This window comes from Canis lupus, chromosome 19, assembly GCF_011100685.1.
Source record: "Canis lupus familiaris isolate Mischka breed German Shepherd chromosome 19, alternate assembly UU_Cfam_GSD_1.0, whole genome shotgun sequence".
NCBI lineage: Eukaryota > Metazoa > Chordata > Mammalia > Carnivora > Canidae > Canis > Canis lupus.
Window position 1 is genome coordinate 14,062,812 of NC_049240.1, and position 26,528 is coordinate 14,089,339.

Below are 26,528 nucleotides of genomic sequence, written 5' to 3' on the forward strand. Positions count from 1 at the left end.
TAATTTTAATAGTCAAATAATGCATACACTTATTAAATTATAATTCAAATAACCATACTCCAGTTTGACATTTTCATGCTTTTTATTTTTTATTATTACTAAAAAATGTTTAAATAAATGTTTTCATGCACATAGTTTGCCTTCTTTTACATCTAGGGTCAGCAAACTTTTCACAAAGGGCCAGATAAGTAAATATTTCAGGCTCTGAAGGCCATATGGCTTTTGTTGCAGCAACTATTCTACTCTGCAACTACAGCTCAAAAGCAGCAATAGACAACAAACACATGAATATGGCTGTGTTCCAATACAATTTTATTTATCAACACTAACATTTGAATTTCATATAATTTTCATATGTAATAAAGTATTCTTCTTTTGATTTTTTTTATTTTAATCACTGAAAAGGTAAAAACCATTCTCAGTTTGCAGACTACAAAGATGAGTGCTTGGCCTGATCTGACATACAGGGCATGGTTCAGAGATCTGTTTTAGATTATTTCTTTTGGATAAGTGTATCAAATGGATTAAATGGGTTAAGTGGTACATTGTTATAGCTTAATCCTTATTTCCAATTACATTTTGAAAGGATTAAATAATTTCTTTTCTTTTTGGCTTCAAAGAGAAATCCTTTGGCACTTTCCCCACTCATTCAAGTGAGCACCACAGCAAGTGAAAGAGTTTCTGAAAATGGAAATCAGAACTTGTAGGTCCCAGCTTTATCAACTGATTGACCTCTGTTCTTGGATAAATCATATAATCCCTCTGGTACTCATCTGTAAAAGGAAGTGACTGCACCAGATGCTCTCTAGGAAGGCCTAAAAACTCTAATTCTACCTTTCCAATTAAGTCACTGCTTGTTTCATTCCTTTTCTACTGGGTCAAGTACCACAGGCAAAATGTGGGAAAGAAATGATATGAAGGAGAAGAGACAAATACGGCAGAGATACTTTAAAAAAACTGAAACACTGGGGTGGCTCAGGTGGCTCTGTCGGTTAAGCGCGCAATTCTTGGTTTTGGCTCAGTTATGATCTCGGAGTTGTAAGATCGAGTCCCAAGCTGAGCTCCATGCTCAGCTCAGAGTCTGCTTGAGACTGTGTCCATTTTTGTCAGCCCCTCTCTTATCTTGCTCTCACTCTCTAAAATAGATAAATAAATAAATCTTTTTTTTTAAAGGGGGAAAAAGAAAATTGAAATGTTTCAAGTTTTACAGAAGGTGAAAATGAAAATATGTATCAAATAACAACATGTAAAATATTAGAGAATAAAAACCATTCATTAGATGCTCACAAAAAACCGAACCTATCTTTTTAAAAAAGCACTGCAAATGTTTAACTGGAAACAAGCGGAATGTCCATCAACAGTGAAATGTAAAAATGAATATACAATGGAATATCACATATCAAAAGCCTGGATATTTCCCAAGATTATAAAATAAAGAAAATAAACACAAGAGAATATACCCTATATTTTTCTATTAAATGAAGTTTAAGAAGAGGTAAAATTAAAAAAAGAAGAAGAGGAGGAGGAAAAACCAACTCTGTTGATAGAAAACTTGACTTTCAGAAGGAAGGAGGTATTAACTGGGAGGAGGCACTATGGAACCTTCTGGGTACTGGAAATGTTCTTTGGGTGGTAGTTACACAGGCATATACATATGTCAAAATTCATTCAATGTATACTTAAGATTTGTCCATGTTATGAATGTTATACCTCAAAAAGATTTCTAAAAAGTAAAAAAACTTCAAAAAATTTAAAAGAGAAATAGCACAAGTGTGTCATACAAAACAAAGTTATTCAGTGATCACAGGTGAGAACCTTAGAAGTTACACAAAAAGCACTTAAAATAAAACTTTTACTGTTAATGTGTTTAGAACATTAATGTGTGATTTCTTTAACCCTATCCTTTCCAATCCTTAAAAAACACCTACTTAAACTAGCAAAACTGGGTCATCTTGATGAAAAAAAAATCACCAAGGTGATACATAATTTCTAGGATGCAGGTAAAAAGAGGATTTGCTTTGGTTTAGGGATACAGACTGGCTACTCGTAGTCAAGGAGCAATTAGCTGTCAAACTTTTTTTTTTTTTTAAGATTTATTTATTTGAAAGAGAGAGAGCACCTGCATTCACGTGCATGGGGGTGGGAAGGAGCAGGGAGGGGCAGAGGGAGAAAGAGAATCTCAAGCAGGCTCCACACCCAGCATGGAGCCCAACACGGGGCTTGAACTCACAACCCTGAGATCATGACCTGAGCCAAAATCAAAAGTCAGATATTTAACTGACTGAGCCACCCTAGTGCCCCTCAGCGGTCAAACTTTAAGAAAAACTCAGAAATAAAAAATAAGGAGTTAAGTCAGCAGAAAGAACTGCAAAAATGGCACCAGAAAATGCAGCAAACCCCCCAGAATCCCAGTAAAAGAAGAATCAGAATAGAACATGAGTTCTACTGTCATGAAAGGGAAAGAATGAAAACAGTCACCAGTCTCACTGTGTTGGCCAACACACTTTAGTCAAAGGAGGGTCATTCTCCAGCTAAGACAATGGCAGAAGTCACCCCAGCATACTGCATTACCAGGACAAAGTTTTCAAGATCCTCCTGCATATGGGGTTACCTCACAGTTCAACCACAGAATTCAGTGTGAAATGAAACAATGAAAGAAACAAATGAGAGAATTCCATCCTGTGGGATTATCAAAGTCACCATGACATTTTAATTGTCCATTATTTATTCCCAAAGTATGTGACTTTAAAAATATACAACATAACCATAAAATTAAACATCTGAAAAAAGAAAAAAACATTTATAATGTCTCCACACAAACCCAACTCTACTAGCATTTTGCTGCATTTATATTTACTTCTAATCATTTTCCCCTATTTTTCTACATAGTATGTACATTTATTCAATAACTGTTTTTGAGGGCTTATTTATCAACCAAACCTTTTGCTATGCATCAAGGATGAAATAATCATTTTATTCTGACAATTTTTTTTACATATTGGTAAATCATAAACTCTTCCATTATGAAACTGAAATGATGAACTTCATTTTTTTTGCCTTTTTATTGCTACTCAATACACATGCAGAAAAGTGCACAAACTGTAGTAGTACAACAGTAAATTATCAAAAAATGCACATATTTATGTAACTACATTCAGGCCAAGAAGTATACTCTGAGCATCATGTGTATCTTTAAATTATTTTAAATATAATCAACAGGACTATATAGTAGTCTCTCCCTCTCTATAGTTCATTCTCTTTCCTCCCACACAGATGGTATGAGAAGACAAAAGCGTCATTCCTAGAGGATTCAGCAGACTGGAGTGAGGATCAGGGGAAAGTAAACATGGAATAGGACGTTCACTGATCATAACCACCTCTCCACTAGGGTTCAAGAGAAATGGGCAAAAAGAATTTTAGAGATTTGTCTACAAATCAGTCCAATTAGGTCCTGAACAGAGGCCCCAGATAAATATAGGCGTTTCCCATCTTGTGGTATCCTAAAATTATGGTGGTTGGCAACAACCAGGCAAGATTTCATAAGCATGAATTCTGGCATCCTCTGAAAGAACAAAGAATAAACCTTAGAGACATTTTACAAAAGAGGAAGTTGAGCACCTGAGAGAACGTAAGCATGCATTAGCTATCTGTTACTGCATAACAAATGACCACAAAACTTAGGTATTTATTAATTAATTAATTAATTAATTAATTTATTTATTTTTAAGATTTATTTATTTATGATAGACATAGAGAGAGAGTGAGGCAGAGACACAGGCGGAGGGGAGGGAGAAGCAGGCTCCATGCCGGAAGCCCGACGTGGGATTCGATCCCGGGACTCCAGGATTGTGCCCTGGGCCAAAGTCAGGCACCAAACCGCTGAGCCACCCAGGGATCCCCCAAAACTTAGGCATTTAAAACAACCACCACCACCTATTATCCTTCTTGGTTCTGGGGCTGACTGGGCTTAGCGGAGGTTCTCACTCAGGGTTCCTCATGTAGTTGCAGTCAGATGGTGGTTGGGGTTGGAATTATCTGGAAGCCTTCTTCACTCATGTGTGGTAACTAATTGATGCTGCAGGGCGGCTGAGACCTCTGTTGGGGTGATTAGCTGGAATACTACTCGTGGCCTCTTCATGTGGACCACCCTTGCTCACACAATGAAAACTGGACTCCAAGAATACTAAGCAGAAGCTGCATCACCTCTTATGATTCCACCCCTGAGATCACATAGTACTAGTTAAGCTGTAGTCCAGGCCCACAGGGGTAGGGAGGGGAGGACCCAAAAACTTAACTCTTCATGGAAGGAGTATCAACATGACGTTGTAAGAAAGGAATAGGGAGATCTTGTTGCAACCATCTGGAACACCCACTGCATAGATGTCCTTCCTATGTGATTTCGCCCTTGTAAACCCCTATCACTGCACTTATCATACTATGTGAAACTGTCTACCTACTTCTTTTTTTTTTTTAAAGATTTTATTTATTTGACAGAGAAAGAGAGAGCAAGCACCTGCAGGGGGAGAAGCAGAGGAAGGGGAAAAAGCAGGCTCCCCACAGAGCAGAGAGCCCCACGTGGAGCTCTATCCCAGGACTCTGAGATCATGACCTGAGCCGAAGGCAGATGCTTAACTGACTGAGCCATCCAGGCCCCAGTCTGCCTCTTTCTGACCCATCTCTTCCATCACAGTCTGAGCTTCTTAAGAAGTGTAAGTGGATCCTTAGAGTAATCTTTGTATTCCTGACACTTAGCAAATGTTCAAAAGTTTCATTGAATCAATGAACAAATGCAATTTAGACTAAGAAATATTTTTAAATGTTTCTAAAGTAGCTATAAAAGTTTATCTAATTTTTTTTAAGATTTTTAAAAATTTATTCATGAGAGACACAGAGAGAGAGAGAGAGGCAGAGATACAGGCAGAGAGAGAAGCAGGCTTCCCGCAGGGAGCCCAATGTGGGACTCGATCCCGGGACCCCAGGATCACACCCTGGGCCCAAGGCAGACACTCAACCGCTGAGCCACCCAGGTGTCCCAGTTTATCTAAATCTTATAGGCTGAGTCAACTTAAAAGACCATGAGTTTTTAAATCTGTTAATAACTTAAGTTTCATTAACAATATATTTTCACATTTGACTAATACAGCTTTATCTAAGTAATAAAGTTGCTATGACTCAAGCATTATATCCAACGCTAAAAATGTATTAGCAATACAAAATGCTCACCTTAATATATATTCAGAATGACTTTTGGATTTTTTTCCCCTTAAAATTGATGAAATGTTTTATGACAAGCACCCTTAAAAGGAAATTTATGTATAACATCACTGTTGCTAAATATGCCAAATGAAACAGCTTAAAACCACTCCAAGAATTTAGTGTACTCAAGTGCAAACATACAATTTAAAAGTATTTTTATTCATAAATTACATATTTTTATATCATGCTGTTGGATATAGGTCATTCAAATCTAAATCATCATTGTAAAATTAGCTTATTTTCTTTCTCTTGTCAGCAAATATAACCAAGATGAAATATAATTATATAATTCAAAACTCAAAAATTAGTTAAGCTATTCCTTGGCTTAAACGAGGCACACGCCTCAACTTACCAAAAACCTTATTTAAGAACAGCATGGCCTTCCTTGAAGTACACCATGCTTAACAATTTCACTATTATCCCAAATATCACCAAGCAGTCCTTAATCTGTTGAGACTTTGGATAGAATTCTGTTTTGATCATGTCTCACAAAACATCATTAATCATGAATCTCTGCACACAAGAACTGATATTTACCAGCAACACTTACCAATTAATATCTGACCACTCTTCATAGCAGATCCTCCTGGTAGCAGGCCATGGACCACAAGTCTCTCTCCAATGCCCTGTTTCCCACTTTTTTTCCAGCTCCACTTAGTCTGATGAATAATCCCAACCAGTACTTCCAGAAGCTTGAGCTGCTCTTTGGCTTTGGTTACAGTTAACTTTTTGGGGTTTACATAAATATTCACATCTTTATACCGCTGTTGGACAACAACTCCTGTTTTTGGGTTGGACTGATGCTTTAGAATGGACACTGGCTCATTGTCATTGCTATTTTTTTTATTGTAGCGCTTGGGTAAAAGACTTTTACTTTTTAAAATTTTGGTAAACCGCTTCAGCTTAGGTTCATACTTTTTTCCTTCTTTGTAATCTTCTTCAATTATAATTTCATTTTCACTGAACCGGACATGGTTCACAGTAGGAGTCTCAGGAAGGAGGCTTTCTTCTTCATCTTCACTCAATTCCAAATAAAATAATTCTCCATTTTTCTGCACATTGTCCAGCCATTCGGGTTCAACATCACTATAAAAAAGAGAAAAGATATTCTGAATAGCAGCCAAACATAAGAAAAATAGTTATGTTTTTTGGGCATGGGCACGCAGGGAGGTGGGAGGAGGTGAAAATTCTTTGATTCTTTCAAAGTCTCACTATTTCTGATTTATTGTAAGCATCAACATTATTTCCTAGGACACTTTTTAAGAGTCTTGAAGAACTGGGGTTGGAGGAGAGGGAATCAAAAAAGCATAGTGAGGGCAGCCCAGGTGGCTTAGCGGTTTAGTGCCGCCTTCAGCCCAGGGTGTGATCCTGGAGACCCGGGATTGAGTCCCACGTCAGGCTCCCTGCATGGAGCTTGCTTCTCCCTCTGCCTGTGTCTCTGCCTCTCTCTCTCTCTCTCTCTGTGTCTGTCATGAATAAATAAATAAAATCTTAAAAAAAAAAAAAAGCATAGTGATAGAAAAGAAAAAAGAAAAGGAGATGGCCTCCTTCTAGAACCTAAGATTTTTTTTCATTTTAATTCAGCCCTTGTTCACTTTACACCATTTCACTGGACAATAATTTACATTAATAGTTGATTGTTCAATTATATCCAGATATAAGCCATTTGGAAATTGGACATAAAAACATCCTGTTTGCATAGAAATTATTTAGTATGTTTATGTTAAAATGAAAACTAAAGCCTATTGTTTTTAATAAATTTGTTTATACGATAAATTTTCAAAACATTCACCTCACCATAAACTAAAATCTTTGCTAAAAACTAGTTTATAATCACAGTTGATAAAGATCGCTTCTACAGCCTAAAATTTCCATTAAACTTGTTTTTTTATAAACAATTGTAAGAAAAGTAAACCGCATATTACATAATTTGTCATGTGATTGTTAAAAAAAACTTTTAACTGAAATAGGCCATTGATAAAAACAAAAGTACTTCTATTAAAATGGCTGAAACAGGGATCCCTGGGTGGCGCAGCAGTTTGGCGCCTGCCTTTGGCCCAGGGCGCGATCCCGGAGATCCGGGATCGAATCCCACATCAGGCTCCCGGTGCATGGAGCCTGCTTCTCCCTCTGCCTGTGTCTGCCTCTCTCTCTCTCACTGTGTGCCTATCATGAATAAATAAAAAAAATAAAATAAATAAATAAATAAATAAAAATAAAATGGCTGAAACAACATTACAAAACAAAATGCTTATCTTAAGGTATCAATCCTAAATACAAACTCAACCCTGCCTGTTCAATGTAATGAACACTACCTTTCAAACTGCTATTTTTAAAATAAAACTGGTTACAGTGGAAAATAAAGTATGTAAAGAGAATATTTCAGAAACACCAGCTGTAATATTCTGATGTAAAAGGGTATAATTTGTGTTCTAATCATTCCATCAAATAGAAAGACATTTCTGTTTTCTGCACTATTTATTAGCAACTCTTATTCTTTTAACTTAAAAGTCAACTATTTCTCTAGGAGCACCTGGGTGACTCAGTTGCTTAAGCGTCCACCACTTGAATTTGGCTCAGGTCATGATCTCAGGGTTGTGAGATCCAACCCCGTGTTGGACTCTGTCCAGTTGTGGGGCTTTTTGCATTGGGATGGAGCCTCCTTAAGATTCTCTCTCTCTCCCTCTCCTGTGCTCCTCCCCTCTACCACCCAAACCTGTGCACACTCTATTACTCTCTAAAAAAAAGTCAACTTCGCTCTAAAAGTTGTGAAAATTACTTTTAAAAAATGTATTACTCTATTACTCAACTCTGAAACTAACTACTGATCTCATCTGTGGTTGGGAATTTTTAACTATATATTAATGGTTTAAAAAAAGGCATATCCAGGGCAGCCCCGGTGGTGCAGCGGTTTGGCGCCGCCTGCAGCCCGGGGTTTGATCCAGGGGACCCTGGATCGAGTCCCGCATCGGGCTCCCTGCGTGGAGCCTGCTTCTCACTCTGCCTGTGCCCCTGCCTCTCTCTCTCTCTGTGTCTCTATGAATGGATAAATAAAATATTAAAAAAAAAAAAAGGAATATCCAGCCCCATATATAAAACTAACATTTCTTTGGCACTTATTGGTTCCTAATTGTGGCATTATTTTAGCACCATTTAGCATCAGGTTTTAACCATTTATCAGATGTTTCAACCATATCTATCTGTACCCACAGAAATTAGTATTTACTCTGAAGAATCTAAATATTTCCAATCTAGATAACTATGTACCATGATTTAAAATGGTACAATGTACATATCATGATTACACATAATTACATATGAAGATATATATCAGTTTAAACACTGAATGAAATTATTTGCTTTATAATCTCACTCTTTTAATCTTTAAAATTTGAATGGGAAACCATTTTTTGACTTAAAGATATTTTCAGCTTGCAGGGAGCAGGCACAGGGCATTCAATCATGGAGCAAATGAACAGTGCAGGGCACTTGGAAAGTACTAGAATTGTAATGATTAAAAAACATCAGTTCCTTCCCCTGTCTAGTGGAGAAGAGAAAGTGAGAAAGAATTCACAACAATACATATGGTAAATGAAAGACAGAGGTCATCTAGTTTATCCTGGGATTGAGGATCAGGGCAGGGAGAATTTCTGGCAGAGGAGACACAGAAGTTTGTTTTGTTTTGTTTTGTTTTGTTTTTTTCAGAAGTAAGTTTTAAAAGAGTAGGTGGTTGGTGATGGGGATATAGGGAGCTGAAAGAGAAAAGACAACTCCAAGCAGAAGGAACAGCATAAGCAGAGGCCTTGAAGGACTGTCTCCATGCCCATGTGGACAACTAAAGCTAGTCTGGAACATACCTCAACATCATAAAAGCCACATATAAAAAACCCACAACTACTGTCATCCTCAAAGGGGAAAAACTGAGAGCTTTCCTCTATAATCAGGAACAAGACAGGGATGTCCACTCTCACCACTGTTACTTAACATAGTACAGGAAGTCCAAGCCTCAGCAATCAGACAACAAAAAGAAATAAAAATCAACATCCAAATCCACAAGGAAGAAGTAAAACCTTTAATATTTGCAGATGACATCATACTCTGTAGAGAAAATCCAAAAAACTCAACCAAAAAACTGCTACAACTGATACACCAATTCAATAAAGTTGCAGAATACAAAATCAACATTCAGAAATCTGTTGCATTTCTCTAAAATAACGAAGCAGCAGAAGGAGAAGTTAAGGAATCAATACCATTTATAATTATACCCCAAATCATAAGATATCTACAAATAAACCTAACCAAAGAGGTAACAGATCTGTATTTTGAAAACTATAAACATGTATGAAAGAAATTAAAGATGACACAAAGAAATGGAAAAATATTCCATGCTCATGGATTGGAAGAACAAATATTGTTAAAATGTCTACTACCACCCAAAACAATCTACACGTTTAATGTAATCCTTATCAAATTACTACCAGCATTTTTCACAGAGTTAGAATAATCAATCCTAAAATTTGTATGGAACCACAAAAAAGAAAAACAGGGGCACCTGCGTGGCTCAGTGGTTGAGTGTCTGCCTTTGGCTCAGGTCAGGATCCAGGATAGAGTCCTGCATCAGGCTCCTCATGGAGAGCCTGCTTCTCCCTCTGCCTATGTCTCTGCCTCTCGCTCATGAATAAATAAAAAAATCATAAAAAGAAAAAAAAAAAGGAAAGCTGGATACATCACAATTCCAGACTTCAAGTTATATTACAAGCTGTAGTAATCAGTATGGTACTAGCACAAAAACAGACATGTAGGTAAATGGAATAGAATAGAAAACCCAGAAATGGATTCACAACTATAAAGCCAACTAATCTTTGACAAAGCAGAAAAGATATCCAGTAGAAAAAAAAATAGTCTCTTCAACAAATGGTGCTGGGAAAACTGGACAGGAACATGAAGAAAAATGAAACTGGACCACTTTCTTATACCATACACAAAAATAAAGTCAAAATGAATGAAAGACATAAATGTGAGAACTGAAACCTTAAAAATCCTAGAAGAGAACACAGGCAGTAACTTATCTTAACATTGGCTATAGTAACTTTTTCTAGGTAGGGTCCCTGAGCTCAGCAAGAGAAACAAAAGCAAAAATGAACTATTGGGACGACATCAAAATAAAAATCTTCTGCACAGCAAAGGAAACCAAAGGCAACCTATGGAATAGGAGAAGATATTTGCAAATGATGTATCTGATAAAGGATTAGTATCCAAAATATATTTAGAATTTATCAGGGCAGCCCGGGTGACTCAGTGGTTTAGCGCCGCCTTCAGCCCAAGGCATGATACTGGAGACCCAGGATTGAGTCCCATGTCAGGCTCCCTGCATGGAGCCTGCTTCTCCCTCTGCCTGTGTCTCTGCCTCTCTCTCTGTGTGTCTCTCATGAATAAATAAATAAAATCTTAAAAAAAAAAAGAACTTATCAAACTCAACACCCAAAAAACTAATAATCCAGTTAAGAAATGGGCAGAAGACATGAATAGACATACATCAAAGACATTTCATACATTTCATCAAAGACGACATAGATGGCCAACAGACACATGAAAAGATGCTCAACATCACTCATCATCAGTGAAATACCAATCAAAACTACAATGAAATACTACCGCACACCTGTCAAAATGGTTAAAATTAACAACACAGGAAACAAAGATGTTAGCAAGGATGCAGAGAAAGGGAAATCCTTTTACACTGCTGATGGGAACAGAAGCTGGGTAAGCCACTGTGGAAAAATATGGAGGTTCCTCAAAAGTTAAAAATAAGAGCTACCAAAACTAGAAAGAACCCATCAAAAAGAAGAATTAAAGACCAATATCTCTGCAAAAATTCTCACCAAGATACTAGCCAATAGGATCTAACAGTATATTATGAGGACTATTCACCACAACCAAGTGGGATTTATCCACGGGATGCAAGTGTGGTTCAACATTCGTAAAACAATCAATGTGATAGATCACATCAATAACAGAAAAGTCAAGAATCGTATGATCCTCTCATCAGATGCAGAGAAAGCATTTGAAAAAATACAAAACCAATTCCTGATTAAAACTCTTCAAACTGTAGGGATAGAGTGAACATTTCTCAATATCATAAAAGCCATTTATTAAAAGCCCACAGCAAATATCATTCTCAATGGGGAAAAACTGAGAGCCTTTCCCCTATGATCAGGAACACGACAGGGGTGTCCACTCTCACCACTGCTATTCAACATAGTACTAGAAGTCCTAGTAATCAGACAACAAAAAGAAATAAAAGGCATTTAAATTGACAAAGAAGTCAAACTCTCTCTCTTCACAGATGACATGATACTGTATACAGAAAACCCCAAAGACTCCACCCCAAGATTGCTAGAACTCATACAACAATTCAGCAATGTGGCAGGGTACAAAATCAATGCACAGAAATCAGCGGCATTTCTATCCACTAACAATGAAACTGAAAAAAGAGAAATTAAGGAATCAATTCTATTTACAATTGCATCCAAAACCATAAGATACCTAGGAATAAACCTAACCAAAGAGTTAAAGGATCTATATTGTAAAAGTTACAGAACACTTATAAAAGAAATCGAGGAAGATGTAAAGAGATGGAAAAACATCCCATGCTCATGGATTGGAAGAAAAAATATTGTGAAAATGCTTGTGCTACCCAGAGCAATTTACACATTCAATGCAATCCCTATCAAAATACCATGGACTTTCTTCATAGAATTGGAACAAATAATCCTAAGATTTGTATGGAACCAGAAAAGACCCTGAAGCCAGGGAATGTTGAAAAAGAAAACCAAAGCTGGGGGCATCACAATGCCTAACTTCAAGCTGTATTACAAAGCTATGATCATCAAGACAGTACTGGCACAAAACAGACACATAAATCAATAGAATGGAATAGAGAACCCAGAAATGGGCCCTCAACTCTATGGTCAACTTATCTGTGACAAAGCAGGAAAGAATATCCAATGGAAAAAAGACAGCTTCTTCAATAAATGGTGTTGGGAAAATTGGACAGCCACAGGCAGAACAAAACTGGACCATTCTCTTATACCACGCACAAAGATAAACTCAAAATGGTTGAAAGATCTAAATGTGAGACAAGAATCCATCAAAATCCTGGAGGAGAACACAGGCAACAACCTTTTTGACCCTGGCCATAGCAACTTCTTGCAAGACACATCTATGAAGGCTAGGGAAACAAAAGCAAAAATGAACTATTGAGACTTCAAGATAAAAAGCTTCTGCACAAGCAAAAGAAGTAATCAACAAAACTAAAAGACAACCCTACAGAATGGGAGAAGATATTTGCAAATGATATCAGATAAAGGGCTAGTATCCAAGATCTTTAAAGAACTTATCAAACTCAACACCCAAGGAACAAATGATCCAGTCATGAAATGGGCAGAAGACATGAACAGACACTTCCCAAAGAAGACCTACACACAGCCAACAAACACATGAAAAAATATTCCATATCACTTGCCATCAGGTAAATACAAATCAAAACCACAACGAGATGCCACTTTACACCAGTGAGAATGGCTAAAATTAACAAGACAGGAAACAACAAATACTGGCAAGGATGTGGAGCAAGGGGAACCCTCTTGCACTGTTGGTGGGAATGCAAGCTGGTACAGCCACCCTGCAAAACAGTGTGGAGGTTCCTCAAGAAGTTAAAAATAGAGCTACTCTATGACCCAGCAATTGCACTACTAGGTATTTACCCCAAAGATACAGATATAGTGAAACAAAGGGGCACCTGTACCCCAATGTTCATAGCAGCAGTGTCCACAATAGCCAAACTACTACTCTCACTTCCCATACTCTGTTCTTTGAGAGTGCATCACTAAATCTAGTTCACATTAAAGGGGAAGAAAGATTAAGCTCCATCTCCTGGAGCAGGAGTATCAACATATAATATTAATTTCTTTAATGTGTTATTAATAATAGTTGTAATGAAAGGTTGTGTTTTTAATACATCTCTTTCTAGTAGAACTAACTTGAGAGTACAATCTTTACAACTCTGTTAAACTTTTTAACACTTTAATCATTTGTGTACTTGATGCTTAATCTAAATAGGAATTAATCATCTGGAGTAGGAATAAGGAATCTTTCAGGAATACTGAATTCACTATTTCTTATATTCCCCATATGAGTGAAACCATATGATGATTGTCCTTCTCTGATTAACCTATTTCACTCAGCATAATACCCTCCAGTTCCACATTAAAGCAAATGGTAATTATTCGTCCTTCCTCATGGCTCAGTAATAGTCCATTGTCTGTTATTGATGTGATCTATCACATTGATTGTTTTACGAATGTTGAACCACACTTGCATCCCGTGGATAAATCCCACTTGGTTGTGGTGAATAGTCCTCATAATATACTGTTAGATCCTATTGGCTAGTATCTTGGTGAGAATTTTTGCAGAGATATTGGTCTTTAATTCTTCTTTTTGATGGGTTCTTTCTAGTTTTGGTAGCTCTTATTTTTAACTTTTGAGGAACCTCCATATTTTTCCACAGTGGCTTACCCAGCTTCTGTTCCCATCAGCAGTGTAAAAGGATTTCCCTTTCTCTGCATCCTTGCTAACATCTTTGTTTCCTGTGTTGTTAATTTTAACCATTTTGACAGGTGTGCGGTAGTATTTCATTGTAGTTTTGATTGGTATTTCACTGATGATGAGTGATGTTGAGCATCTCTTTTCTGAGATCCTACGGTACAAACTGCAAAGCTGTCATTGTGTAAATGTCTTTTGATGAGGTTATTTTGTTTATTCTACTTTTCTCTGTATATTTATTGTCTACTTGCAAAGTTTGAGGACACTTTTAATTGGTTTTCAAGGCTCTAACTGCTGTAGTAAACATGAGCAGAGTCCTTCCCAAAGAAAGATTTGCTAATTTGCAAATAACCAAATTCACTTACATAAACGGTGACGTAACTATATTAAAGAAAATAAACTTCAGACAATGCTAATAAGTTTCTCAATCCATATTCAAGAATTATACACTATAATGTTTTTTCTTCTAAATTACTGAATCTCTCAGGTCTTTTTTGGGTTTTTTTAAAAGATTTTATACATTTATTCATGAGAGACAGAGAGAGAGAGAGAGGCAGAGACACAGGCAGAGAGAGAAGCAGGCTCTATGCAGGGAGCCCGACGCAGGACTCCAGGATCAGGTCCTGGGCCAAAGGCAGCGCTAAACTGCTGAGCCACCCAGGCTGCCCTCTCAGGTCTTTATTTACATTGTCAGCACGTTTTAGCAATTGAAATGGTATTAGTATTTTCTTGGTATCTAAAAGAAAAGTTCTAAATAGCCAGACCTGCTGGTTGATTTCTTTAAGAAAAACAGACTTTTGCTACTACTCCAAACCTGTTACAGTGTATTTTTTTCCTTTTTAGTGAGCAAAAGTACCAAAGTAACCAAAACACATAGTTACATGGTGCTAATATGTACAGCCTGACAATTCTAGGAAGAGAAAAACCACACACCATAAAAGTATCATAACAGATGAATATGGATTCTATCCGATATTTGCTCATCACTGGTCTCCCCAATGTTTTTCTATGTTTGCTTTTCTGTGCTCTACCAGCAATATCTAATTTTCATCCTCGAAGTCTTTTGATTGGTCAAAGTCTATGCTAGATGTTATAGCAGCTTGAGGGGAGGGGTGGGGATGGGCTGGTGTTCTTTCTAGCCTAGCCACAGTCACCAGTGGAACAAATATGAAGCATGTTAGAGAAAAGGAAGGGATCAGTCAGTAAACTACTGGGTACTCATTGCAGGAAATAAATATTTACATCTGGAACACATCTCCATTGGAACTATGTTAATAATGACCCCACTTCCAGGACCACATTCCTTACCTCCTTACCTCCTTAGCTGAATCTTCAGCTAAATGGAGCATGTTTACATATCACTAGGTTAGGGATAAGATTTGACCCTGGCAGAACTGAAATCATAGACCAGAAAAACATTGTGTGATAGGGCATTTTTGTACTTTTAAAGGTGTCAGATGGACACAGGGCTCATCACCTAGCTAAAATGCAAGTACTCAAGATGAAGTACAAAAACTGCTATAGGAGAGTTGAATTTGGAGAAATTAAGTCTAAGAAGGATCAAAAAAGGTTGCAGGAGAAGGTAGCACTTAAGTGGGACATCGAATGATTTTCACAAGACAGGAAGAAGGGGCATTTCAGAGAGAACAAAGTATGTACAAATATAGGTGTGAAAGTACACAAGAGGTATGAGAATGGGTGTGTATTTCAGTGTAGTAACGTTATGCACTGAATGTTTGTGTCCCCCTAAAATGTGAATGTTGAAACCCTACTGCTCAGTGTGATGGTATTAGGAGATGGGACCTTTGGGAAGTAATTAGGATTAGATGAGGCCACGAGCATGGAGACCTCATGAATGGAATTAGTGCCCTCATAAGGGTCATGAGAAAGTTTGCTTGTTCGTCCTGCTCTCTGCCATGTGAAGATACAAAGAGAAATCAGCAAGCTGTAACCTGGAGGAGGATTTTCACAAGAACCTGACCATGCTAGTACAGTGATCTTGGACTACCAGCCTTCAGAAATAAATTTCTGTTGTTTATAAGCTACTCAGTCTATGCAATTTTTAAATTTTTTCATGTATATATTTATTTTGAGAAAGATAGTGTGGGCGGGGGGGGGGGGAGAGAATCTTAAGCAGACTCTACACCCAGTCCAGAGCCTAATGTGGGGCTTGATCTCACAACCCTGAGATCATGACCTTAGCCAAAATCAAGAGTCAGACACTTAATTGACCCACCTAGATGTCCTATGCTATTTTTAAAATAGCAGCCTGAGGTAAGACAAGTAGGAATAAAGAAGGCTTTAAAGAAGTAAGATTATCAAAGATGAGATCAGAAAGACTAGGGGCAGATCTAAAACAGCTTGAAAAATCATCCTAAGGAATTTGGAATTTATTTGGGAGGCCACTGAGCTTTTGAGTACTATAGAAAAATGATTTAGTGTGTGTGTGTGTGTGTGTGTGTGTGTGTATTCAGAACAGTTTTATGTTCACAGTAAAATTGAGCTGAAGGCAGAGATTTCCAATATACTCCCTTTTTCCCACATACATGGCCTCCTCCATTATCAACATCCCCCACCAGAGTGATTCATTTGTTATGCTGGATAAACCTATAGTCATATATTATAATCAACCCAAATCTATAGTTTAAATTATAGTTAACTCTTGGTGGTATAGGTTTAAGTATGAGTTTAGGTAAATGCATAATGACATGTATCATCCACCATTATATTTTCACATAGAGTAGTTTCACTCCCTAACAGAGTTATCCTATTACTTAAACTTTAAAATAAAAGAATTAATGAAGACCCATAAAACTTCTCAATCAATACCAGGAAGATAGTTTTCATGTTAAAGAAAAGCCATAGGATCCCTGGGTGGCTCAGTGGGTTAGTGCCTGCCTTTGGCCCAGGGCGTGATCCTGGAGACCCGGGATCGAGTCCCACGTCAGGTTCCTGTATGGAGCCTGCTTCTCCCTCTGCCTATGTCTCTGCCTCTCTCTGTGTGTCTCTCATGAATAAATAAATAAAATCTTAAAGAAAATCCATGTAGGGGATCCCTGGGTGGCTCAGCGGTTTAACGCCTGCCTTTGGCCCAGGGCGCGATCCTGGGGTCCCGGAATCGAGTCCCACGTCGGGCTCCTGGCATGGAGCCTGCTTCTCCCTCTGCCTGTCTCTCTCTCTCTCTCTATCATGAATAAATAAATAAATAAATCTTAAAAAAAAAAAAAAAGCCATGTATTTGATGAGAAATATATAGGAGCCTTCTTCCTTCTTTCCCATATATTTCAAATTGTTCAGAAAAAATAATTTTGAATTAAGAAAAAAAGAAAAGCATGTCTTTACTAGGTCATCTACACAAAGATTTCATAGAAATGCTTGTACATTCAGCCTTTAGTTTTCTCTTTAACTACACTGCCCCTTAAAATATGTAGTATTCTCATACTGAAGATACAGAGGAAGTTATGAAACCTCTAACAAAGATGAGAAAACTTGTTATAAGAGACATCTCATAAAATGATAATTTATAACCAAAAACTCTTCTAATTCTGAACCCCTCAGGGCAAGCAAAATAAGCCTGTAAAAGGATTATTTGCCTTCCTCTTAGAGAATCTACTACTGTTTGTATATATCAAATCACCACATTGTATAACTTAATATATACAATACAATATATACAATTTTTGTCAGTTATACTTCCATAAAGCTGGGGAGAAAATGAAAATCAGGTTGGATTAACCCTCTTCCAAATCAAATACATGTCACCTCTACCATCAATCTCCTCTTTGTCCTGTCAATTCTTCATCATCAACTGTTCACAATTTTCCTGTTCCTAGGATTTAAGCAAACCTTCTCTCAGTTAATGAAAGTCAGAGTTAAGTAAACACTCTCATTCCCATTTTAACACGTGAAAACTGATGCTTTTAGAATTCATGTGACACATTAAGGTCATATGACTAGTGGTGGGGATTAAGAGTAGGGGTCACAGGTTGGCTGACCCCTACTTTCAATCCAATACTTATTACACTGAACCAGGATGCTTATATGAGGCAACTTTTTTTTTTAAAGATTTTATTTATTTATTCTTGAGAGAGAGAGAGAGAGAGAGAGGCAGAGACACAGGCAGAGGGAGAAGCAGGCTCCATGAAGGGAGCCCGACGCGGGACTCGATCCCGGGTCTCCAGGATCACACCCTGGGCTGAAGGCGGCGCTAAACCATTGAGCCACCCGGGCTGCCCTTGAGGCAACATTTTAAAGAAATTTCATTATAATTGAAATGTTGAATTATCTGCACAATACAATCATCAGTAATCAAGCCTGACATATGATTAGATATATTTTATAACTTAGCCTTCTCTTCCTGATCATAGAGATGACCTGGTGAAGGACATGGATATTTGCTTCATTTTATTTAGTTTCACGGTATTATTTATGTATGTGTTTAACTCTAGTTTTTTAACTTATTTATTAATGAGAGATACAGAGAGGGGGGGAGGCAGAGACACAGGCAGAGGGAGAAGGAGGCTCCTTACAGGGAGCCCAATGTGGGACTTGATCCCGGGACTCCAGGATCACACCCTGGGCTGAAGGCGGCGCTAAACCGCTGAGCCACCGGAGCTGCCCTTTAACTCTATTTTTGATCCAAACTGCCACTATATCTTTCTGTAGTAGGTTCTCTAAGAGAAAAATGATTTAGAACTGTGTTCTAGAAAGCAAACTGTATGAAAAAAGACTGGAATTAAAAGATGAGCCATCTAGATCAGTCAGAAAGCTACCCCTCTCTTATTTGGGAGAGGTAAGTGCTTTAAGTCAGGCAGTGCCTCTGAAGAAACAAAGAAGGAGGGGTGGATATCAGAAAAGGAAGTCAACAAGACTGGAGACCTATTAGATCTAAAGACATGAGCAAGGGAGCAAGGAGAGAGTGATGTCAGTAAGGCAGGCAGTGCTAGAGGAGAAACAGGGAAGACAATAAATTATCTTCAAACATGCTGACTTGGGAGTAGAAAAGAAAGAGTAGCAAAGAATTGCCATTTTTCATCATAAACTTAGTTTTATATACTGTTTGAATTTTTAATCTATTTAATTTGATAAAAGAGAAATTCAAAGAAAAAAGTCAGGGTTCAGCACAGGAGAAGAAAAAAGGAATTATCCTAAATTGGATGTTAATACAGTATATGGCATCATGGACTTCAAAACATTTTGATTCAAGTATATCATTCCCATGTTAAAACCCAAGAGAAGGATAAATTTTGGTACATTCATACAATGGAATTTTTTTTTTTTTTAAATGTTTGTTTATTTATGATAGTCACAGAGAGAGAGAGAGAGAGAGGCAGAGACACAGGCAGAGGGAGAAGCAGGCTCCATGCACCGGGAGCCCGACGTGGGATTCGATCCCGGGTGTCCAGGATCGCGCCCTGGGCCAAAGGCAGGCGCCAAACCCCTGCGCCACCCAGGGATCCCTGGAATTTTTTTTTTAAAGTTTTATTTATTTATTTATGAGAGACACAGATAGAGAGGCAGAGACATTGGCAGAGGGAGAAGCAGGCTCCCTGCAAGGAGCCCAATGTGGGACTCGATCCAGGATCCCAGGAACACGCCCTGGGCTAAAGGCAGACGCTCAACCTCTGAGGCACCTAGATGCCCCTATACAATGGAAATCTATTCAGAAATTTAAAAACAATGAACTACCTATAGGCAACAACATGGGTAAGTTTCAAAATTATTATGAGTAAAAGTCAGACAGAAAAAGAGAGTCCAACTCAAAAAAAAAAAAAAAGAGAGTCCATATTGTTCCATTTTTACAAAACTCTAGAAAATACAAACTCATCTATAATGACAGAAAGCAGATAACTTGGCATTATTGCAAGTAAATGTATGATTTCCATTATTTCAATACTGAAACTAGTCAATGATATTCTCAACCCAACTCATCCACAGGTATTATCCCTGAAGTTTCCCCAAGGACTTGCCAATGTCTACACTAATCTAAAATTATTTTCCTCTTATATTCTTTTTTTTTTTTTTGATTTTATTTATTTATTCATCAGAGGGAGAGGCAGAGACACAGGCAGAGGGAGAAGCAGGCTCCTTGCGGGTAGCCCAATGTGGGACTCAATCCCAGGACCCTGGGATCATGGCCTGAGCCAAAGGCAGTCGCTCAACCGCTGAGAAACCCAGGCTTCCCTCCTCTTATATTCTTAATCAAACTTATTAAACCTAGTATTTCACTAGAATGTACTCTAAAGTAATTTTACCTCAAAAATGGTCACCTTAATGACAATTACATGCAGAAACTGGTTTTTAGTTACAAAGCATGTATGAAATAATAAATTATGCCAATAATTAACTAAAACATGGAAAGTTCAGAGTATTTCATATGAATCAATGAGTAGCATTACTTCCTTAATAACAACCTCTGTGTAAGCAATGAAAAACAATGGGCAATTCCTATCTCTTAGCTTTGATGAAAAAGATCAAGTTTACATTCGTGTGCCTTTGATTAAGAAGTGATCTTATCCAGGGGCTCCTGGGTGGCTCAGTCAATTAAGAGTCAACACTTGGTTTTGCCTCAGGTCATGATATCAGGGTCCTGAGATCAAGCTCCGAGTCAGGTTCCACACTCAGCGAGGAACCTGCTTGAGATTTTCCCTCTGCCTGTCTCCCTGCTCAAGTGCATACTCTAAATAAATAAATAAAATCTTTTTTATTTTCTTTTAAAAAAGTAATCTTGTCCAAACTGGGAAGACCACTTCTGCAGTGGTGACTCTGTGGTTAGAGAGGTAAATAGGAACAGAATAGAATGTGGTGAGATCAGCATATCAATTCTCATGTCCTACACATCAAGAAGGGCCAAACACAAAACCTGAATTCTTGACAGGAATTGAAACATAGACCAGCAAAACATTTTGCAACAGAGATTTACTGTACTTTTACTATTAGAAGAATAAAGACACTGGAACATCTCAAGTAATGAGCAAATGACTCACGTGGAAAGCTTAATGCCCTTTAAAAATATATACATATATAATATATATAAATATTTATACATGTACATAAAATACATATTTACATGTACTTTTAATTTTAAAATGTTTTGAGATAACAAGTTTTCCTAAAACAAGGTCCTCAGATTGCTCATTTCCTAGGAAACAGGGCTAGCTCATTTACCTTCATCCCATTAAAATCAGGACACGCCACTGGCAATCCGGCCTCCTAAATTCCTACACTGAAACACTGAGCTGTGTGGCCGCGGGAAAATTACAGATTCCCTCCCAGCTCAAAGTGTGTGACTCTAAGATGTAGAAAGAAACCAAGAGCTTGATGATTCTCACAAGGTCTAGGATTCCCACAGCAAGACCAAGTAAGGCTTCCTGTAACAACCCATTCTTTCCATTCAGTGCCTCAACCATCATAACGCTGTAATTATTTTTTAAATGACCACAAATTACACAAAATACTTGATATCTTCCTCAAGAATATAATCGGTCCTGGGGGCAGCCCGGGTGGCTCAGCGTTTTAGTGCCTGCCTTTGGCCCAGGGCATGACCTTGGAGACCCCAGATCAAGTCCCACGTCGGGCTCCCTGCATGGAGCCTGCTTCTCCCTCTGCCTGTGTTTCTGCCTCTCTCTCTCTGTCTCTCATGAATAAATAAAGAAAGAAAACCATAGCTGGGGGCATCACAATGCCAGGTTTCAGGTGTAGTACAAAGCTGTGGTCATCAAGACAGTGTGGTACTGGCACAAACAGACACATAGATCAATGGAACAGAATAGAGAACCCAGAAGTGGACCCTCAACTTTATGGTCAACTAATATTCGACAAAGGAGGAAAGACTATCCACTGGAAAAAAGACAGTCTCTTCAATAAATGGTGCTGGGAAAACTGGGCATCCACATGCAGAAGAATGAAGCTGGACCATTCTCTTACACCATACACAAAGTATTACACCAAATACTCAAAATGGATGAACTCAAAATGGATGAAAAATCTAAATGTGAGACAAGATTCCATAAAAATCTGAGAGGAGAACACAGGCAACACCCTTTTTGAACTTGGCCATAGTAACTTCTTGCAAGATACATCCATGAAGGCAAGAGAAACAAAAGCAAAAATGAACTATTGGGACTTCATCAAGATAAGAAGCTTTTGCACAGCAAAGGATACAGTCAACAAAACTCAAAGACAACCTACAGAATGGGAGAAGATATTTGCAAATGACGTATCAGATAAAGGGCTAGTTTCCAAGATCTATAAAGAACTTCTTAAACTCAACACCAAAGAAACAAACAATCCAATCATGAAATGGGCAAAAAACATGAAGAGAAATCTCACAGAGGAAGACATAGACATGGCCAACACGCACATGAGAAAATGCTCTGCATCACTTGCCATCAGGGAAATACAAATCAAAACCCCAATGAGATACCACCTCACACCAGTGAGAATGGGGAAAATTAACAAGGCAGGAAACCACAAATGTTGGAGAAGATGCGGAGAAAAGGGAACCCTCTTACACTGTTGGTGGGAATGTGAACTGGTGCAGCCACTCTGGAAAACTGTGTGGAGGTTCCTCAAAGAGTTAAAGAAAAATAGACCTGCCCTACGACCCAGCAACTGCACTGCTAGGGATTTACCCCAAAGATACAGATGCAGTGAAAGACCGAGACCCCTGCACCCCGATGTTTATAGCGGCAATGTCCACAACAGCCAAACTGTGTTAGGAGCCTCGGTGTCCATCGGAAGATGAATGGATAGAGAAGCTGTGGTCTATGTATACAATGGAATATTACTCAGCCATTAGAAACGACAAATACCCACCATTTGCTTCGATGTGGAGGGGCCTGGAGGGTATTATGCTGAGTGAAATAAGTCAATCGGAGAAGGACAAACATATGGTCTCATTCATTTGGGGAATATAAAAAAATAGTGAAAGGGAATAAAGGGGAAAGGAGAGAAAATGAGTGGGAAATATCAGAAAGGGAGACAGAACATGAGAGACTCCTAACTCTGGGAAACGAACTAGGAGGGGTGGTGGAAGGGGAGGTGGGCGGGGGGGTGAGGGTGACTGGGTGATAGGCACTGAGGGGGGCACTTGATGGGATGAGCATTGGGTGTTATGCTATATGTTGGCAAACTGAATTCCAATAAAATTTAAAAATTAAAAATAAATAAAATCATATATAATTGGTCCTTACTGAACAGCTAGAGCACACTAAGCAGTCATTAGTGACTGCTTCTCCCTTACCCTGCTAAAGATAATGGTAATTTTTTTTTTACATATTCCTACGGGAAAGTAATTACCAAGCGACTTTTACTCCTGAAAACACATTAGATACTTGTAATCATTGCTCCTAAATAATGCACTTAAAGTGTCATCCTAAAGCTGACTCCTGTGGGCAGTCCATTATGGGATTGGTTGACGTTTTGGCACCTACACCTTTTCACCGTTACTCATTCATTTCAAACCACCACTAATTTACTATTCAAAAAGAAAAAAAAAAAGAAAAGAAAAAAAAAATCTTATTCCGTAGCAGTAAGGAATAGATTCCCTCAAAGGTGAAGCAGCATTGGGTCCTATGAATCAAAGGAACCTCTGCATTATTATTAAGGATTAAAAAAGTGGAAAATAACACTCATTTTTGTATTTAAAAAAAAATCACATTATGACATGCAGCAGAAAACAAGAAAACCATGAGAACGTATGGGAAAATACAGCAGAAATACCCTCAAGATTTTGAGAAGTTGTCCTTGATGTGAAGACTAAGGGAGGAGGGGGGGGGTATTTCCTTTTTCTTTCTTTTTTTTTCAATAATCTATCCATTTTTATAACAGAAGGGAAAAAAAATCTATAGGACTTAAATAGTTGATAAGTAAAACCTGTAGGGTATCCCTGCACTAAAAATCGCAAAGATCCTGGGGATCCCTGGGTGGCGCAGCGGTTTGGCGCCTGCCTTTGGCCCAGGGCGCGATCCCGGAGACCCGGGATCGAATCCCACGTCGCGCTCCCGGTGCATGGAGCCTGCTTCTCCCTTTGCCTGTGTCTCTGCCTCTCTCTATCGTTCTATCATAAATAAATATTTAAAAAAAAAAAAAGATCCTAACGCTAGGGAAGACTAAGCACGTTTTGTGAACCTCGGAACCCTCACGAGGGGAGGCTCCTCGGCGGACGATCCTAAAGGCCCACAGAAGCCGAGGCCGGCCCGTCACGGCGGCTCACCATACCGCACCAGGCGCGCGTGGCTCACGTAAATCCCACTTATGACAGAACCTCAAACAATCCCAACTGCGCTAAGCCTCCGGCGGTTGCCCCGCCCCACGCGGAAGCTCCGCGGCCCCGCAGGATGCACCGGACTGTCCCTCTTCGAGCCCCTTACACGTAATCGCTACTCGCTGAGGAGTAGGAACCCGAGGAGCTGACCCGGTCTTCACGATCGCAATCCTCATCTTCTTGGGAAGACGGGTCTTCAGGGAACTCATCCGGGCTGCGACGCGAGCCACACGAAACCGGAGACGCCATCCTCAGGCGTGCAAGAGCTGCAAGCCGTGTGATTCAAACCTCGCAGCTCCGGCTCGCCGTACCCGCCATGTTGTCTCCGCGAGGCGGGCGGGGAGGGGCCACGTGACCGCCCATCCTCGGCTGCAATTGGTGGCCGCTCGGGTTGCCACGGCGACGAGGAAGCTTTCCTGGAGCGCGCGAGAACTACGGAAAGAGGCCAACCAGGTGAAATTTCCAGGGGGGCGTCTGAGTCGGAAGAATTTAAGTGGTTGAAGCTTCACCGCGTAGGGTCTCCTAAAGGCACTCTTGGAGCTGCATAATGTAGTAACAGCGGAGACCCACTGGGGTGGTGGTGATGGTGGTTGTTTCCCCCTTTTTCTTACAGTTTGCACTTTACCCTGTGTTTCTATGCGCAACAGGTGCCCAAAGCCTTAGAGGCACTCAGCCTGGGGTTTTCTTGAGGTAAAGGTAAATCTATAGGACTGGGGCAGCCCCGGTGGCTCAGCGGTTTAGCGCCGCCTTCAGCCCAGGACGTGACCCTGGAGACCCTGGTTCGAGTCCCGCGTCGGGCTCCCTGCATGGGGCCTGCTTCTCGCTCTCTCTCTGCGTCTCCAATAAATAAATAAGAAATTAAAAAAAAAAAAAGATTAACCCTTCTCTCCCTTTCCTCTGGGCCTCGGCCTCTTGTGCTGGGAAAGGGACGCTTTTGAGCAACGCCCTCTAGGTGTTAACGTAAACGCGCTCCATTGTTTCTTTGCTTTTCATACTGTTTTGGCAACTGCAAACATTTTTTATAGTTTTCCCAAGCAGACGTTCTAGAGTGCTTCAAATGGGTGGCAGTGTTGTGAAATCACCTGCAGGTTCGTTTTGCAGCGCAAACTTATGATTTGAGGAAGTGTCCTCATCCCCGAGTTGGAAATGTACACTGATCGATTTTATCGGTGATTTACGAATACCTACATCAAGTATTTTTTTCCCTAAGTACAAAATGATTTGAGAGTCGGCCATTTCTCAAAGTACTTGTTCTATCCATACACTATGCTCAGTATTCACATACTGTGAAACAAATATCTTTATACTAAAAGAAACTGAAGCGTTAGTCATCTTCATGGTCAACCGACAAGGCAACAAAGAAAAACTGAACCTAAGTTATTAACTGCTAGATTATGTTTCTTCCTCGGGATTCAGGAATTCAACTATTATAGTCTATTCTAAGAAAATAAAGGACGCAAAAAAAATTCTGAAATTTGTGAAAGTGGAAGGAGGAAACAATCTAAATGTTCAACAGGGAAAAGTTAAATAATGACATGAAATATGAATATTATGCTAATACACATGTTTTCAAAGAGTTACGCATGGGGGATATACTCATGGTATAGCAAGTAAAAAAATGATATAATTATGATCTCGGGATCCCTGGGTGGCGCAGCGCTTTGGCGCCTGCCTTTGGCCCAGGGCGCGATCCTGGAGACCCGGGATCGAATCCCACGTCGGGCTCCCGGTGCATGGAGCCTGCTTCTCCCCCTGCCTATGTCTCTGCCTCTCTCTCTCTCTCTCTCTCTCTCTCTGTGACTATCATAAATAAATAAAAACTAAAAAAAAAATTATGATCTCAATGAATAGGTGCTGGAGATTCAACTTAAACTACATGGGTATTTTATGACATATAGTGGTAAGTATCATGAAACATGCAGAGTTCTAAGGAATACCCAAGGGAAAACAGATTGGGGTGTAGAGGGCCACAGCAAATTTCTTAGAGGAAGTCTAAACTTCTCTTGTTATTATGGAGTACCGCGTTTCAAAAGGTAGTGGGAAATGAGTCCTGCCATGGCCCAAAGTGGTTATATACATGAAGAATTCTAAAGAACCTGAGCAGTAGCAGGCTAATAGTATTTAAACTTTCAAGATGCAATTTAGTTCCATTTGTCTCATTAAACCATGTACATTTGAATATCCTAAGTTTTTTTGTTGTATAATTTCTAAATGTGCTTTTCTAAATATACCAGCTATTGAATATTCTTTGCACTTTAATTCAAATTAATTAATTTTTTAAAAAGATTTTTATTTATATATTCATGAAAGACACACAGGGGAGAGGGAGAGACACAGGCAGAGGGAGAGAAGCAGGCTCCATTCAGGGAGCCCAATGTGGGACTCCATCCCAGGACTCTAG

The 26,528-nt window shown here is 39.0% G+C and overlaps 1 protein-coding gene across 4 annotated transcripts in view; it reads right to left on the minus strand.

Annotated features, from left to right (window-relative positions):
- Positions 1–24,488, minus strand: part of INTU (inturned planar cell polarity protein) — an 83,354-nt gene extending 58,866 nt beyond the window's left edge. For 3 of the 4 annotated variants that reach the window (XM_038564704.1, XM_038564705.1, XM_038564703.1), the window contains exons 1-2: positions 24,234–24,488; positions 5,807–6,342 (exon numbers count right to left, since the gene is read on the minus strand). In XM_038564704.1, coding sequence (XP_038420632.1) covers positions 5,807–6,342; positions 24,234–24,376 — 679 coding nt within the window. In that variant the 5' untranslated portion in view covers positions 24,377–24,488. The remainder of the gene's footprint in view (positions 1–5,806; positions 6,343–24,233) is intronic. The other variant, XM_038564706.1, reaches the window with a different exon arrangement.
- Positions 24,489–26,528: the final 2,040 nt, after the last annotated feature.